We start from the raw sequence: 13570 nt of genomic DNA, 5'->3' as shown, positions 1-13570 counted from the left end.
GCCGCAGAGCATCAGACGGTTAGCTCACGTCTGTAATGGTAATCTTCAACTGTAGTGCTAACTGAACACGATTAAATATCATTAAAAAAAATATTTAGTACATCGCCAGAGATCTGTAGATCTATTGAAACACTACATAAACACATACTCCCATAATGCTCTCCGCTACCGATTCGGTGTGTTTGATTCGTTTACGCTCACTGGCCGCCACCGCCAAAATTACATAAAATAATTATTTTAAGGTGCCAATATCACAGGGAGAAGATGAAAATAAAAAATATATAAAAATAATTAAGAGGTAAAATATTGTTCCCCTCAAACGTGTCACGTTTAAAAACACTCCGTAAATAATCTGTTAAAATGCACCACGAACAATAGTTTTTTTAAATTTACTGTTGTGTTGTGTTTAATTTGTGTAAATAAGATATTTAACTGAAGCAGATCAATAATCTGATTGGATTAGCGGCTCTCGTTTCTTCGTCACAAGCGATAAAATAAATAGGTCAATAGTAAACACCAGACAACAAGTAATGCAGCCGGGCTGTCGTGGTTAATAGACATGCGCTCCCGCTCGTGCACGCAGCTCGACAGGCGCGCGCTTATAGGCGCGTTCACGTTGTGTATCTAGTGTGTGAGCGAGAGCCACAATTCATCATCACAGTCCATTCAATTTCTACCAGACGCTGACCTATTCAGAGCTGCAGCCATGGTAGGTTTAACATTCACACTTTTTCCTTTCTTCCTGGTTTGACTGTCTATTACAGACTTGATCTCAAGATGTGGAGAGGTTTTAGGTCCATTTATGGGTGTTTTATTTTAATAGATGATTGTGTTAGTTTTAGCATGAAACGTAGTAAGCCGGTCCTGTGCCGCAGGAGCCGCTGCTAGCGCCGGTGCTAGGAAAGCTTTCTCTGCTGGACAGCTAACAAAGCTTTCGTAGGTTTTTACATTCATCAAATTCAGCGAGTATTTCCTGTGCTAGTTTTCATCAGACTGCGATAACGAAAGAGCTAACGGACGTAACGGTTCCGCACAAGTGGCGCCATTTCGTTCAATTCTCCGTGTTTTACCGACCAAAAAAAAAGTGTAAATGTTGTCGTGTGTGTGTGTTAACATGCACACGGGGGTCAGGATGCGGCTCTAGTGTTTCACTGCATCATGTTTCCGTTATTTCTCCTCTGCTCGTCGACGCTTCCCACAGCGCAGCGCTGGCAGGTGCAGAGGCGCCTCGGGGCTAACTCGCTAACGGTATTGTTAGCTGCGTTAGCGGCAGAGGCAGAAAATGACACCCATTATGGCTGACGCTAGCTGTGATTTTCCTGCTCTTTGTCTGTTCACGGCTCTGTCGCGATCAGTATTTCTAGACGCTGGTTGACTACGTGCTCCACATCGAGCCACTTTTCACCCACAGTGATCCTAAACTGACATTTCTGTAGGTTTGTGGCCGAGTCGCATCGTGACAAAATGAATGAATTGACAAACTACGGATCCGATCGAGCCGAGCTTCTCCTTATATAGCAAGCTAGCGCTCACATGTGCGTGTGCTGCATTCATGGCCCCACCCTGAATTTGGTGCAAAGACCATTTTTTTTGGGTGCTGTATGGTAACGAAGCTGCAATTAGATTTATTTCACTGACGTTTGCTGGATGATTACTTTTGCCTTGTATCAGGTAGAATATAGCAACTATTTGACGGAATTGTGATCATTATGTAACGGCAGGTTGGTTGTGTTGGATCCGTTAGCTGAAGCTAATGGGCCGCTGTCTGTGGATCTTCATGGTCGGCACTGCGCATCTTTTTTTTGTTGCGCATTAAAGTGTACAGCCCTTTTATACACACTGCACGCCCGTCGCGCCACCAGACAACGAAACAATACCAAGAAGGAATAATTAATGACTGCCTCAATTTATTCATATATAGTCATCAAACCTTCAGAGAAGCATATTGGTGTCGGAAATGGCAGAATCTGCGTTATAGGTTTTGCATCATTACAACACAAATAGAAAATTCATAGTATTATGTATGTGTATAAATATCAATATATAAATCAGTTTTTTGTTTAAGTGGCATGTAGTTTTGGAGAAGAAATTCAAACTCAAGATTTTTAATATTTACAATATTAATGAAGTATGAAGAATGTTTTCCACAACTGAATAGACGAGCTGTTCTCAGAGGAAAATAAGGTCCACAGAACACTGTTTGAAGCTAGAAAGGTGGCAGGGTCCGCCACATATAGAGTACAACAGGATGAAATCGTGCTGTCCTTTAAGGTCGGTTTGTATATTCAGTCATGAGAAACAAAGAGTTTGTTTATTTAGTTTGTTTTGGCAACCTTAACGCTTTCTTCTCCAAAATGACATAGTGCACCTTTAACGTCTGGCTATGCTGTCTATGGCATTTCATTGCTGAGTCGGCACCAGCAACAACCTGACATCAACAAAATCTTTCCCTTTGCAGTGTTTTCTACATTAAGAGTATCTATAGATATAATCTCATCAGGCCTGTGTTTGCAGGTGAAATTAGCCTGCGATATGCCTCGAATCTTAACTGTGTAGAGGAATTAAAAATTGTGTTGAGTCACTTGAACCTTGCCTTTTGTAAAGAAAAGTATCCACGGTTAAGATTAGATAAGGTAGGAGCTCAGAAATCACCATGGTGATACAAGCTTGCTGCTCCAACAAAACAAGAAACAGAAAAAAAACGATGTGGTGACAAATAGGGCTGAGGCAAGGCAGCGGAAAGGAGGAAGTGGAAGCAACAATTTTTTTTTATTGACTTTACACATGCAAGCCATGTCTGTGCACTGAAAAATGAGACACAAAGCATATGCTGTAGTCATTTTTAATAATGCAGTGAGACAAATGTGACATGTGTTGTCTCATACGCTTAGAGATATCGAAATTTGTAAACCTCAGCAAATATTTTGGCGATTTTGCTACATTTGCAAGGAGCATGAAATTATGAAGTACAATTCTCTTATGGACTTGTGATAAAGGAAGTGAGTGAGGTTGTTTGCTGGTTAATAATTACACTAAAATTCACTGATATCTCATACGGGTCTTTAACGCCTTGTGCAAACATACAGTTCCTGCCCACACTGTTTTGCAGTCTCCTTTCCGTCTTTCCTGCCCCATTATTTCCTTTTTATTGTCTTTTTCCGCTGACACATAGCTGGTAGATGGCAGCTTTCTTCCATCTCCTCCTGAGATCACATTTTCCTGTGATGGAGTGCCTTAAACACAGTCAGAAGACTTGATTGAGTTTATGGAGGAGCTGTGACTCTACGATGTGACTAGTGTTCTGTATTTGACAGAAGCGCCATTGTCTGTGACTCAACCCTGCCCCGAAACACTTAATTCCTAACCACACCCTTGCCCACATGGTCTCCTTTATGTTATAGACACACTGCTGATCCCTCTGTAGAAACAACTTACATAATGTTTTTTTATGCCATGAAAACGTAGCCACACCTTTTAACTGAACTTCTTTAGTATTCATATTCAAGGTGAACTTTGGACAGACGGCACTGGCGTCATATTTTATTTCTGTCCTTTTGTTTTCTTACAGTTTGACCTTGTGCATAATAAATGTCATTAAAAGGCTGTTCTTAGTGATTTGATATGGACTCTTCTGACAGATAATTTTAAGCTTGCATTAAACAACCAAAATCTCCCACCTCTACCACCGCCGTGGCGAACAGCTTGTCACGGCCGCACCTTCGCATTTCAATCCTCCTTATCAGTCGGCCTTGTAAGGAGCATTCCTGCTGTGTAATGGTGATAGTCACATGTCGCCCTCTCAGGCCTTTCTTCAGCCTCATGATGTCTATACTTACTGTTAAGTCGTCACTTTTGGCCTGTTGCAGACGATGGCAACTGTTGACTCATTCAGACAAACCTTACTACTTTTTTGTCAATTGGTCTGTTATTTTTCTAGACTAATACTCCGGGAGGTTGTGATACATTAACCAGAGCCCAATCATCATATTCAAATTCCTTGTTTTTCTGTTATCATACGGTATAAATACGATGTACAGTATTTTTACTAAAAGCATTGGTATCAATTTAAGTGTAAAACAGGATGGCAGGTTAGGAATTTACCTTTTCCGTGACATCATCTGTTAAGGAAATGCATAAAGTTGCAGTAATCGCAGCTGCTGCGTAATGCCTGGTGCAAGGATTATCAAATCTTCACTGACTTTACAAACAGACATAACGGCTGTAACTGATTTTTAATATTTTGATTATAAGAATTCACACAGTCAAGACACAAGACTACACACTTGTTACGCTAAACAGTGTCAGAGTGGCAATTTAAGGAACTGTAGTTCATAAATAAAACAAACATGGTGGCAGACTGTTGTCTTCAGCTGGTTGCAATTGCGTGTGCGCGCTACGTTTTTTCATACCGTTACCATACTTCCATAAGCTTGTCCTCCTTTTCTACTGTCCATCTGGCATGGAAGACAAAAGTCCTATTCGTGCTGTTGGCAGCCATGTTCTCTCATTGGCTACTGTGGGTTTCTGCTCACTATTTGATTGCGCTTTCTTTCACACTGCAGGATTTCAAGTCATAAATATCAAACATGTTTTCGATAACATTAAGATTATGTCTGTAAAACCTGTCACACTACGGGATAGTTTGGACAGATGTTCAGACCAGCCTCTCCCCACACAGTTGTCAGGAGGGGCCAATAAAGACCCAAAATCTGCCCAATTATCCTGTAGTGAGGGTTCAGCAATAAACTGTAAATACATTTAACTCTGAACTAACGGATTGTTCTCTACACAGGCCTCCGGTGTGAAAGTCACAGATGAAGTTATCGCAGTCTTCAATGACATGAAGGTGCGTAAGGCTCAGGCGAACGAGGATGAGAAGAAGAAGAGGAAGAAGGCCATTCTGTTCTGCATGAGCAAGGACCTCAAGAACATTGTTCTGGATGACGGCAAAGAGATCCTGCTGGGAGATTTGGGAACCAAAGTCCAGGACCCATACGCGCACTTTGTGAACATGCTGCCCCCAGATGACTGCCGCTACGCCCTGTACGACGCCACCTATGAGACCAAAGAAACAAAGAAGGAGGACCTGATCTTTATCTTCTGGTGTGGGCAGAAAATTATCATTAAAGAGTTAATGACCATTATTAAGATGACATTTGGTGTTAATCATTTTTGTACCTGTTTGCAGGGCTCCAGAAAGTGCCCCCTTGAAGAGCAAGATGATCTATGCCAGCTCAAAAGATGCTATCAAGAGGAAATTTGAAGGTAAATAACTGTGTACATAGTTTTGTTATTGTTGATGGATAAACGGTTTGAGAATCACAAAGCTGCAGGCGTGAACATGTTAACCATAAACCCCAACCTTCACCACAGCCGATCCATACCTGAACTTAAAACTGCACTAATCAATCAGATGACTATTGCTGTTTACCTATTACATTGCACGGCTGGGGTTTTACTTTTAGATCACAACTGGGCCGCCTGCTTTCAGGTGCGTCTTAAAACTGTTTAGTTCAGTGTCATGGCGACGTTTTCAGCAGAAAACCCACTGCCAGCTACCTGAACGAGCAGCAGATCAAAATAATAGCAACTAGTTGGTGAACATAGTGAGGCATTTAGCAGCTAAAGACCATGATGTATCCATCAGGAGTTGTTGGACACCAAAACAGAGCTGGAGGGGAAGGCAGAAACATGACTACATGAGTGTTAATGTTGGTAATGTCTGGATGTGGAAACAGGAAATTGTTTGTGATGATGGTATCAATGTGTTAAGAGTTTGTTCTGCTGCCCCCGTGTGGACAAAACACTGCTTAATGCTGCTCAAAAATCATAAACGTAGTCTTTAACTTAAACTTGCTATCCCTAGTCTAATACTTCAGCATAACTATTCCTCTCCTTATGTCTACAGTGTTTTTTAATTTAAGTATGGATTGAGATGATCAGGTTAAACAGCAGGGAATTGTTTATTGGTTTATTTTAAATGTTCGTTATTCTTAACATTGTCAGTGCAAAAAACATTGCGGTAGACCAAATGTTGCTCAGTTATGCAGCTACTGCCCCGTCCAACATGATTATGATTCGTGATATTATCCTGGTAATTGAAAATATTGACAATGTATTAAATATTTTTATTGCATCACAGCGAGGACATTTTCTGCCAACATTTTCATCAGAAATGGTTCTGTAACAATGGAGACGGCTCCCATGAACCCACACTACTTGCGCTTTTTGTTTGTTTCGGTTGAGAGAAGCAGAAATTAGACTGCTTTTAAACATAAGTTTAGCTCATAAAGGATTAAGTCCTACTAGATGAGGGTCTATTGACCAAACCTTGTTTACTAAAAGTGATGAGATTTAAGTCCTTGTCTGAAACTAGTTTGTTCTTGTGTTTGTTTGTTTCAGGTATTAAGCACGAGTGGCAGGTGAACGGTTTGGAAGACCTCAAAGAACGGCACACCCTGGCAGAGAAGCTGGGTGGCAGCTCAGTAGTGACTCTGGAAGGATCCCCTTTATAAATATTGTCCCCCCCTCCCTCTCCGGCTTCGATCGAGGCCTTTCAGACACATCTGTTGGGTTTAGCCGTTCATTCCAGTGTGGTTTGGTGAAGGGCAAAAGCAGAACCAGCACCAATTGCGGGACTCTCTGGGTGGGATATTGCGGGTGAGTTTGGGGTCAAGAGACAAAACAAAACAAAAGAAAAGAACAAAACAAAAGGAAAATTCCACAAATGCAGACTGTCATCCAGTTCACGCAACATAAATAATATGAACAAAACACACACTAAGAAAAACAGTGAGATACAACTGAGGGAAGGATGATGGTAAAATGAAATACACATATAATTTATGTTAAGGACGGGGTTTTGTTCTCTCCGGGTTACATTCGAATGATTGCAGAGAAAGGGACAGGCAAAAAAAATTAGTTTTCCAACCATTGAATCCCGACAAACAAAACGTTCCAACTACATTTCTTTTTTTTCGCCAAACTTCTAGTTAAGTTTTGTAAGTGTGTGTAGTTGAGACTAGTTGTAATATGAACTAATTCACTCTTGATTGCACAAGATGTAAAGAAACTTTCTCTGGGGGGAACACGGTTAAATATATATATTTTTCTTTTTTTGTTTTGTTATTCCATCGTTTTCTTTTTTTTCTTTTTGAACATGCAAATTCCAAAACTTGAGTGATTCCTTTTTATTTCCAGTTCTGGGTCAGAAAACCATTGCATTTGATGTAGTAAAAAGACAACATTCCTTGTACTTGTTAAACCTGGATCCTCTTGATTTAAAAACTTTGGTGTTAGGAAGGTCTGATGGGGAGCGATGTGTATATGAAAGACCAGCGGTCAGAGTTAAGACTGAATATTGAATGGTGGATGTTTTGTATCGTCTCCTTATCTCTAATAAAAAGCACTAAACTACTGACTTGTTCTGCTCTTTTTGCACTTTTGTTACTTGTGAAACACTTCACCCTACTCTTCAAAATGTGTTATATCACTATCAGATGTTACTGTATGATTATCAACTGATTGTCTGTAAAATGTTATATTTTTAAAAATATTTTTTGTGTCCTAAAGCCTAAATTGAAGTATTCAAACAACTTATTTTGTCCAACTAATGCTGGACAAAACAACCTTTTTAAAACCCAGAGATATTTAGTTTACTATTTAATTTTAGCATTGTCTTGGTTTGAATTGCTGCCATCGTCTGTTAATTGGCCAATCAGTTAATTCTGAATTCAGTTTATACCAAACTGGAGTAGAGCTGCAGCTAAAGACTTTCATTACTGATGAATCGTTTATTTACAAAAAAATGTGAAAAATGCTCATCACAGCTTCCCAGAGCTCGAATTCACATCTTCATCTCCAGGGTGAAATTTTTATCAGAAGAAAAAGAGAATTGACTTATTATTTATTTTTTATGCCTAAACAAACTCTTTGTTTTCATGACTGAATAAACAAACTGATCTTGAAGTTCAGTTGTTTATGTGGCGGACCCTGCCACCTTTCTAGCTTCAAACAGAGGATCTTATTTTCATCTGAGAACAGCTTGTTCACTCAGCTATGGAAAAGATGAATATTTCTGAGTTTGTATTATTACCTCATTAATATTGTAAATATTAAAATTCTGAGATTGAATTTTTCCTCCAAAACTACGAAGTGCCCGTTTAAATAGGAAATTAGATTAATTACACATGAAACTCATTGACAAGCTAAATTAAAATGTATTACTGGGTGCACCTAAATTATGTGCTGGTGCATCTAAATGAAAAATAAATAAATGACAAAGAAAAGCTTTTCTAAATGTCAACTCCCTGCAGCTCCATTGATGCTGCTGTACATGTTCTGACCACAGGAGGGAGCCCCGACACCACTGCTGAAGCCAAGTCAAGACTACTGACACGCACACACACACTCTGCTATAAATCTCTGTTTATTAAAATATATATCAAGCATTTTTCAAAAAAATAAAATTAACACCGTGTCTCTCCGACCACACTAAGAAGAGCATCTTGTCTGCTGAAACGTCAGGTCAAGAAGCATCAGTGGCGTCCATAAACTGAATGATTTTTTTGAAGAGCTATAAAATACCATTTCCCCAAAGTCAGAAAACAGAGCAGGAAAGATGTAAAATGTCAACAGTCTGCCGTCATCCACGGTAGGAAATTAATCTGCTGCTACTGACACGCGCTGCACACACGAGGAGAAGTGTTTTTTTCCCCCTCTTGTAAAAAGTGGTTTAGTTTAATACTGTGGAAACACTGAGTGTGTTATTAATCTGACTGCGGGCAGAAACATATTAAAAGATGCTGTGGTGATGATCTCACAGCAGATCTGTTTAATAGGCCCAGAGGTTACAGGGAGAAAATTAAACACATAAAGTGAAACTGGATCCAAAAGTGACTGAGTAGATCTCCTTTACTGGTGTGTCACTGAACAGTGTTATTTTTATATGGATTAAATCCAGTTTCACTCGTCTTTCTTTAGTGGAAGTAAGACATCTCACCCTGTGTTTTTATAGTCACTTTGTGCTTTCTTTTGTTTTTCACGCTATCCCGTCAAACCCTCTCAGTCCTGGACACAGTCTAGTCGGTTCCCGTGCACCCAGTAACAGATCTGAGCAAACTTCAGAGGAGTGATGCGCACGGCCACATTGTAATCCCGGTTCTCCCCGTCGATCTCCAGCCACTGGTGTCCAGAGAAGATGCCGATGACCTTCCTCTCCCAGCGCTCTAACCCGTTGTCCCACACTCGGCCGTACACTCCCGAGCCGCTGGCTCCAGGTCGGGCGTCACAGTGCTGGTATATCAGATCACTGGACTCTTCTTCTACTGGACAAAATCTGTACACCAGCTCTCCTGATCTGTCGCTGTCAAAACCAGAGAAGTGGATGCGATTCCCCGCCAGGTCATCGGAGGAGGGAGCCACGGAGAGGCGCATGAAGGGACGTCTGTGAGGCCAACGCAGCTCCAGCAGGGCATAATCGAAGTCCATGCTGACCTCCTGAGGGCCCTGGATCCAGCCCTTAGGCACGCGGGTACGCTTCACCCTCACCCAGCGGACCAGAGGCTTCTTCGCAGAAGTGAGGCCCACATCGGTGCCGTTGATGGACGGAGGAATCAGGAAGCCCACCCTGAGCTTGCGCGCCCCCTTCACATAATCCTTCCCATCGTGCACACAGTGGGCAGCTGTGAGGACGTGCTGCTGAGACACGAGAACGCCGGTGCAGCCGGTGGAGATGCGCACAGCTGTGGAGAAAGGGTAATCCAACAGGAAGTTGTCACCTTGGATGTTAAAACGTCCGTCTGCTCCGTAGATCTGACGCCTCACACGTCTGTGCCTGGGCCTCACTCTAGGAGGAAGGGCAAGGTGATCCCCATCAATCTCCTCATCGGCCTCCACATCCACCGTAGTGAGAGTGCGGGAGCCGTCGGCGTACAGCGTCTCAAAGGCCAGTTTCTCCGTGAGCTCCTCCTTCAGGGCCTCCTGCTCGCCTCGGTGGAAGCAGCTGGAGTTGCAGTGAGTGGTGAAGTCCAGCTGAGTGTGAGCGCTGAAGCGGGAGCGGATGAGAGGCGTCGGTGCGTGAGGGACCAGCGTGGGGATGTGGACGGGCGGGTGGTGAGGAGGCTGCAGAAAGGACAGGCTGAGGGGGAGGAGGAGCAGGAGGAGCAGGAGCAGGTGTGGCGTCATCGCGGCGACGGAAAACACTGCAACGACAGAAAATAATCACAAACATGAGAAAAAGATTTGCGCGAATTCCTCGATTGTTTGTCGAGAAAATGGAAAACATACCAGAACAAACAGTCCAACAAACTAATCCCACATAAATCTGGACTCCTTCACTGTTGATTATAAATCACAGCCTATGCAAGTGAGGTCAGCTTGCAAAATCAAATGTCGCAACGCAGGCCTGAGTTTCATCTGGTGTGGCGAGGCAACAATGGACCTCTTGTTCCTACAATATAGATTACCAGGAAAATAGGATTTCATCACGATTGAGGCGAACGAAGCATTTTAATATCGGTTCGGTACAAATTCCAGAGGGGAGAAAAGTTCAATTAAAGAGGAAGCGAAGTGGTCGCAGACATTGCTGAGGGGTTCACGCTCGGAGAGGAAAAGAAATGCAGTGTGTGGTTACTTGAAACATCATATCATGTTCCTAGACGTGGATCCACAAGACTAAAGAGGTGAACAACAGAGTAAAACCCCTCGAATCAAATAGTTGCAGCAGCTCAGTTGTTTTCCATCAAACATTAACTCCTTCACAGTGTACGTTGAGGCTTTCAGGGCAGATTAGCAGGCACAAGGAGATACTTGATCCCCTCTGAAGGCTGTGGACCCTGAGGCACTCATGGCACGAAGAGAGCAGGTGTGTAAAAAGTGAAAAGAAACAAGTCGAGGCACGGCGGCAAAGACAGAGTATTATTCCTAACAAAGGGCGGGGTGGGGTCTGTCTACACACCTATGCGCTGCCCTGTGTAACACTACAAAGGAGGCAGAGAAACAAAAAAAGGAGCTCCTGTGAGCAGGGAAAGTGTACGTTTCCCTCCACGTTGACATGTCAGACGCATGACAGCTACAGAGGATCTGAAGTGGTAAATTGGCCGGTAAAGCCGTGTGTGTTTAGAGCGTGTGTCAGTGTTTAAACACCATGTTTGACCCTCGAGACAAAAATGCCCAGCTGTAAACCAAGACCGCAGCTTCTCCTGAGGTTTTAAAGGTTATTCTGACGGACGCCACAGAGGAATGATCCAGAGGACGTCCCCCGAGGAAGAGCCACAACATAAAACTACAGAGAGACAGAAGGAGAGGTGATGGTTCTGGTGATTAAGGTGGAAATGTATTGCATATTAAAGGGAAAATGCAAAAAAGTTTAGTCTTTCAGTTCACAAATAACACATGCAGGCATCCAAATCACTCCAGATTGCAGGTCTGAAGTCTACAGAAGACTCACTAAATGTGATATAACTTTATATAATGAGTAAAATGAAATTTAGCTCCATTAACATCTGTCCAAAACACAAGTTCCCCCTCAGGTAAGATGGTTAAAGATGTTTAGGACTATGAAAAAATGTGTAAACTGAAGAAAAAGAAACACCTGCAACCTCATAGGCATACTTAATTTAATATTTTACAATACATTAAAATAATCAATCAATTTGTATTCATGCACAGACCTGTAAATACAGCATCTCTCCTGTGGGATGCCTAAAAAATAAACAAAAATCTCACTCAAACCATTTAATCTAATGTGATTACCTCCGGATTAGAGACCGACGGTTCGTGCTCACATCGCAGTCAAGTTGTCCTCCCCATCAGACGGCTCCTTCTCGATCCTTCCCCAGGTTCTCCTCATCATCTCCGGTCACCGGCAGGTACTTTTCTCTCTGGTCCTCCACAAGGAAAGTCTTCGCTCGCTCTTTATAACAGCGGGTATGAATAAATAAACGATGCGGAGTCTCAGTGGACCGAGTGGTTCTTGTGAGACCAGCCCGGCTCAGACAGACACAGAGCCACAAATAAAAGTCTCTTGTCTGAGCAGGAGTGTTTGCCCTGTGAGGCGTCCGTCCTCACGGTCCTAGCGCCCCGCAGCCCGCCCCGCAGCCTGCCCGCTGACTGGGGGGGGACGGACAGCTAGCCTGGACGGTTAGCTAGTTAGCCTGTTAGCTAGTGGCCGGTTAGTAGTTGGATATAAACCATCAGTTAAAGCTTATTCTCACACTTTATACGCATTTTTACATTCCTAAACATGAAATAAAACGTGGAGAAAATCAGATTCAAGTCTTTATATCAAGTGGAAAGAAAAATATTTATGAAAATTATGTTTGTACGTTTGTTTATAAGCTAATCGTCTTCAGTGGTGCTAGCAGCTCTGTGAGACTGTACTTGCTGGGAACTGTAGATTTGAGCTAAATGCTAATATCAGCATGCTAATATTAAAAAGTATGTAGAAGTAACATTTCTGACATCATCTGGTCGACCCCATGGGACCTTATTTTTACAAAACTTAGTATGGTGGTGAGAGACAAATAATGTATTAATTCCTCTTGAATTGTGCCATAAAACTACATATATGATGTTCGTCAATTTAAAAGATAAGTTATAAATATATATTGTACATATATTTCTGAAATAAGGTCCCATGAGGTCCATCGGAAGGGGCGTGACTTCAGCTCTCTATGTCAAAAACAAATATGTATAGCGTTGCATACATCTGCTGAAGTTAGCATGCTAATTAGCTAGCCCTGGCCAGAAAAACCTCTTTCTCCCAGGGGTCAGAAGCTCCTGTGCTAGCTATATAAACACCAACTAACTATATTCCATTTAGCCATCCATGAGTGTAGCTAGCCGACTGTTGGCTTGTTAGCTCAGTTAGCCGTGCAGCTAGCCGGACTACCTTGGGAGTCCAAGGTAGTAACAATATGAAGCCATTATTTGTTGGGAGTTTGATTCAACAGTTCTGGTTCGTACATGTACATACCGTCAATGGTCTCCGTTTAGCATGTTAGCACGCTCACATTTGCGAATTAGCACACACACTCAGTAGAGTGCATACCTCCGCCAAGGCCCAGCATTCCCCTTTAAATCAATGAAGCCTAATCCAATATGATAAAACATATTTAAATCTGCGAATCTGGATTGTTCCTCATAAACCTTGCTATGACTAGACATTTGCGTCGGCCACCAGGCACCCGGGAAAAGGAAGGTCCATTTCTATTAAAGATTAAATAATACACAATACTACCACTTGGAAACTGTGTTGCCACTTTAACGTCAGTCAGCAAGCAGAAAAACTTGCTGTTTCAGCAGCACCAGTCAGTTTGTACACACATTTGCTGACAAAGCCCATTTTAAGTTCCTCTACTGAGTAATGAAACGGGAGCACTTTTTTTTTTTAACTTTTCAGTTACATTGCAAAGTCAAGCCTGCAAGAAAACTGATGTTTTTATATTAAGTATGATGCTGACGCATGTTTTGAGACATTACACTGTCATATAGTTCAGATCAAGTCTGCAGCGTTTTCATCTCAGCCCTGTTATAGTCTAAAGATTTAAGGTTCAGTCTGGTGAACCAA

The 13570-nt window shown here is 42.1% G+C and overlaps 2 protein-coding genes across 2 annotated transcripts; one reads left to right on the top strand and one right to left on the bottom strand.

Annotated features, from left to right (window-relative positions):
- Nucleotides 1-598: 598 nt before the first annotated feature.
- Nucleotides 599-7417, top strand: cfl1 (cofilin 1). The gene is made up of 4 exons (XM_084352272.1): nucleotides 599-709; nucleotides 4793-5103; nucleotides 5189-5265; nucleotides 6403-7417. Exons 1-4 carry the CDS (start codon nucleotides 707-709, stop codon nucleotides 6513-6515), a joined length of 504 nt encoding a protein of 167 aa, XP_084208398.1. The 5' UTR covers nucleotides 599-706; the 3' UTR covers nucleotides 6516-7417.
- Nucleotides 7418-8412: 995 nt separating this feature from the next.
- On the bottom strand, nucleotides 8413-12112 carry prss23 (serine protease 23). Its single transcript, XM_084352777.1, has 2 exons — nucleotides 11755-12112; nucleotides 8413-10202 (listed from the first exon to the last, which is right to left on the bottom strand). Exon 2 carries the CDS (start codon nucleotides 10183-10185, stop codon nucleotides 9064-9066), a length of 1122 nt encoding a protein of 373 aa, XP_084208903.1. The 5' UTR covers nucleotides 10186-10202; nucleotides 11755-12112; the 3' UTR covers nucleotides 8413-9063.
- Nucleotides 12113-13570: the final 1458 nt, after the last annotated feature.

This window comes from Pagrus pagrus, assembly GCF_965226575.1.
Source record: "Pagrus pagrus genome assembly, chromosome: 5".
In the NCBI taxonomy this organism is placed as follows: Eukaryota; Metazoa; Chordata; class Actinopteri; order Spariformes; family Sparidae; genus Pagrus; species Pagrus pagrus.
The sequence above is the reverse complement of the archived record's forward strand: the minus strand, read 5'-3'. Positions and strand labels throughout refer to the sequence as shown.